This window comes from Amphimedon queenslandica, unplaced genomic scaffold, assembly GCF_000090795.2.
Source record: "Amphimedon queenslandica unplaced genomic scaffold, v1.1 AMPQUscaffold_12556, whole genome shotgun sequence".
Lineage (NCBI taxonomy): Eukaryota > Metazoa > Porifera > Demospongiae > Haplosclerida > Niphatidae > Amphimedon > Amphimedon queenslandica.
The window spans coordinates 1-4,427 of NW_003547207.1; the positions used below are offsets into that span (position 1 = coordinate 1).

The following is a 4,427-nucleotide window of genomic DNA, read 5'->3' on the forward strand; positions in this document are numbered from 1 at the left end:
AGTATTTAGCATGCTTACTGTTATTTTGTAGTAGCAGTTGTTGTGTTTTGAAAATAAGCTATTAGGTTTGTTGTTGTATATGTATGCATATACATTATAGTCTAAAGTGTGTGTTAAATACTCTGAGAGCTATTGCAAAAAAATTTATGACCGACTAGGAGACTCACGTGATCCAAGTTTTATACCTTTGAAAATTGCTAAAATTAATGATATTCATTGGCCAAATACATTGTCATATATTCACCTCTCCACTAGTGGAATCACAATCTCACATCACATCTTATAGATGCTTGTGAGATTAAGGATTTATATAGTTTATAGTGAGTGTGGTTGAATAATTTTGTATCATATTTTATACTTTTATATAGAGACAACAATTCAAAATGACAAGCCAGTTACTAATTACTCACCCACACAGATCAGTGAGCACAATGATGATCAACAAAAAGGTATAACCATTCATTGTCACTACTTTTACAGTAATTATTTATTTATAGTTATATTGACTATCAGGGATCTGGTAGATATTGTACGAGTGTTAAAAGATGGTCACTTTCAAACTATCAAATGGTTTGATCTTGGTCTCTACTTGGGTCTGATTCATGATGATCTGAAGATTATTGAGGATAACTATCCACGAGATGCTAAGCAATGTCTCAGAGAATGTTTAGCATTATGGCTTAAAAATGACATTGAAGCAACATGGAACAAACTAGCTATTGCTGTTGGTGAAGTATAGGAGAGACATCAGTTGCTGATTATATAGTTGTAAGTGACATTACTATTAATAATAATACTTGTAGATTTATTATTAATGATTAATGTAGGATCAGCACAAAATTTGTACAAATCAAAGTTGCTCAAAAATTGGGTCAAAAGACCCAATACTATAGTGTGGTTTTGGGCCAAATTTTGCCTAAATTGAAGGAGAGAATTCTTCATTTTATAATTTGTTTTATGCATATACATGTACTTGAAAGTTTTTGATCAAAATTAGATTTTTTATGAATGTTAAAGTTTCTCAAAAATTGGACCAAAGGCTGTGCTATATAGCAGCCAAATTTTCCAAAATTGAAAAAAAGGAAAGTTTTTAATTTTTATAATTTTTCCTGATGCATAATAATACATGTACATGTACATATGTTGTGTAGAAAGTTTGAGCTGGTTCCAATCCAAATTGATTTTTTTACAAATTTTTAATGTCTCAAAAATTGGGTCAAATTCTCTAATTATGTCAAAATGACAAGTAGAGAATTCTTTATTTTTATTACATTTCCTGGTTATACATATAAACAAGTACATACCCTTATGTTATTATTACTATCTTTCTAGTCATTTCCTTGAGAGGTCCAATAGTGCTAAGATGACGTTAAGTAGAGCAAGAGAACTGTTGAAGTAATCATTAATGAATATACTGATTGACACTGATACACACTGATTCATACTTGATTCACACTGATTCTATATTGATTCCTAGTTTGAGCAGCTATAGTCCAATATAGAATTAATCTGTATTGTTATTAACTTAATTGTATTGTATTGACTGTAATAAGATACTGTACACTGGCCCCTAGTATATGGCCAGTGTCATACTGATCCAGCAAAAGGTTAACTGATGTCTGATGCATGACTGAGTGTCCATGAATGATTGTCTAGGAGCATTAAAAGAGAACTAGCCAGTCATTTTAAAGATAATTATCCCTAGAGAGTACAATAGAATCTGATGACACCAATCTCCTAGTGAGGCTCCCCTAGCTGTATCAGTACACAACAAGAAGTCAATTTATAATGTAAGGAGTCTAATGGTAGAGTAAAGAATGGAGGAGGAGTGGAGGACTAGGTATCTCTGTGTTTAATTATCTTTCCCATTGCCGGTAGAGAAGGAGGCCCTTTAGGATAAAGTGGGTGTAGGTAGCCTGGGCCGGTTTGCCACAGTAGTCCTTGCTGTATAATCTTGTTTTAGAGATTCTCTTAAAACCTCACATCACTGAGCCTATAGAGTGCCTGGGCAGGTGTGAGGAGACAACACCCTATAGACTATATACATGTATGTCATGGTGATACTATTGAAGAGAGCCATCTTAGCTCTTAAGTAAGTGGGTGAGTCAATGGAACTGCCTTTGCCCTGAGCCTCATAGCACATAGCCATACTGAGGCTAGGTCTGTGGGAGGATGGTGCAGACTGAGGTGCTCACAGTCACCCTATATGTATTTGTTGACAGAGCAATCTTAGCTCTTTATGTGAGTCAATGGAGCTGCCTTGAGTCCCGCCTCTGCTCAAAGTCTCATAACACACAGCCATAAAGGGTTCCAATCAATATGGTGGCCCGGATAAGAGTTCCAGTGGTGTTATAATAATAATAACAATAATAACAACTTCTCAGTGACACAAATGAAGGATTAAAAGTTTCAGGAGGTTAGTTTAGATAATAGTAGCACTGGATGTCTGAGTTGAACATGCCGAAACAGCCTTTACAAACAAATACACACAAAATTTAGACAGAATACACCCAGGCTAATAATTTTAAGAGGTTTGTTTAACATACATGGTTACATTGCAGTTTAGGTCCTACCTATTTAATAATTAATTTGAATGAATTTAACCCCTAAATCTAAACTTAAAAAATACTAAACCCTAAACCCTAACCTAAACCAAAAAACCTAAAAAAAAGAATCCTAAATCTAAGAAACTAGTAATTCATTAATATTCATGATGATGACATCATCAATTAATTTTTAATAATTAATTGAGGTGGGACCTAAACTGCAATGGAGACATTACCTACGTTACCTTCATTACCTACATTACTTACATTACCTACATTACCTGCATTACCAGTATTACTTGCATTACCAGTATTACTTACATTACCTACATTACTTACATTACCAGTATTACCTGCATTACCAGTATTACTTGCATTACCAGTATGACCTGCATTACCAGTATCACCTGTACTACAATAAAGTTCAGGCATAAAAACGGAGTTTTACTGGAGTATACGGGATGGTACTAATGGCTTTTCAACATAACACATCCGCCATCTTGTTTAGAGCTTTAGATTTATAATAGAATCTAATAGAGCTAATCTCCATGGTAACGGAATGATCTGAGTTTCCATGGTAATCACGTGATGTGATAAAAGATGGCAACTTCGAAGGAAGCTCGGTGTCTGGATGCATTTGAAAGAAGAGATCATGAAGAAACTGTTCGGTTACTACGTTTAAAGGATCCTAAAGTACTTTATCAGATTGAGCCTGACCTGCTTTATTATTCTATAAGGAATGGCTGGTTAGATGTTACAAGAGATCTCGTCACTAGTTACCGTTTTGATCCACATAAATACTACTATATTGGTCTATCCTGTCTTTATACTGCTGCTGGAGGTAATCACGTTGATATAGTTGAATATCTTATTAAAGAGTGTGGCTGTGATCCAATGATGGGTGCTACTACTAGTCATGGCAGTGACTCTGTTCTTCATTATGTAGCTAGTGAAGGATTGTATGATGTCTTGAAGTGTATGGTCATGAACATCAACGGTCATATAATGAATGAACAATATCGTAATACTTATGGCCAAACTGTTCTTCATCTCGCTGTTGAACACATAGATATTGTAAAGTACCTCATTAATGATTGTAACTGTGATAAAATGACTCGTGATAGATATGGGAATACTATTCTACATGCTGCAGCTAGTCAAGGATTACTTTATATCATGAAGTACCTCATCAATACTCATCACTATAATCTAATGACTACTAACGATAGTGGTCGGACAGTTCTTCATTGTGCTGTTGGACACATAGATGTTGTGAAGTACCTCATTAATGAATGTAACTGTGATATAATGGCATGCAATGATAGGCTTCAACAAACACCTCTTCATTATGCTGCCAGGGAGGGTACACCTGAAGTTATTGATTGCTTTTTATCAACTGGTAATTGTGATCCTTTGGCTAAAGATATTAAGGGGAGGACACCATTGCAACTAGTTAACAGCAGATATAGGGATAGTGATACCGTCATTGCTATTTTTAAGAAATTTGGTAACATTAAAGTATCCCATCCAATTCATTCTTATGTTAACATTCTCCTCGTGGGTAATTCTGGAGCTGGTAAAAGCACTCTTAGTCATGTCATCAATGACACAGCTACTGGCCCTTTTGTTTTTGGTTCCTTTAGAAATGTTGGAGGGGTAGTGCCCTGTACTGCTGGCATCATTCCTTATAAACTACAACACAGGACACTGGGTAACATCATTCTTCATGATTTTGCTGGTCATTCAGAATACTACTCCAGTCACAGTGCTGTCATTGAGAACCTGTTACAAGGTTCTGGGGGTGTGTTCCTGATAGTAGTCAATATATTGGAAAAGGAAGCAGTCAAACAGCTTCATCAGTGGCTAACAGTTGTAAGAAAT

General features: G+C 35.3%; 1 protein-coding gene across 1 annotated transcript; it reads left to right on the top strand.

The window, feature by feature from the left end:
* Positions 1–8: 8 nt before the first annotated feature.
* On the top strand, positions 9–1,606 carry LOC109587483 (uncharacterized). The gene is made up of 4 exons (XM_020003730.1): positions 9–320; positions 369–449; positions 498–768; positions 1,333–1,606. The coding sequence occupies exons 1-3, from the start codon at positions 287–289 to the stop codon at positions 737–739; spliced, it is 357 nt and encodes a 118-aa protein (XP_019859289.1). The 5' UTR covers positions 9–286; the 3' UTR covers positions 740–768; positions 1,333–1,606.
* The last annotated feature ends 2,821 nt before the right edge of the window (positions 1,607–4,427 follow it).

Bases quoted from the DNA above. Each gene is read 5' to 3' on its own strand.
- LOC109587483 (XM_020003730.1), top strand. From the start codon at position 287: ATGCTTGTGAGATTAAGGATTTATATAGTTTATA. The intron at 321-368 runs GTGAGTGTGGTT...ACTTTTATATAG, and splicing joins AAGGATTTATATAGTTTATA to AGACAACAATTCAAAATGAC. The intron at 450-497 runs GTATAACCATTC...ATTTATTTATAG, and splicing joins CAATGATGATCAACAAAAAG to TTATATTGACTATCAGGGAT.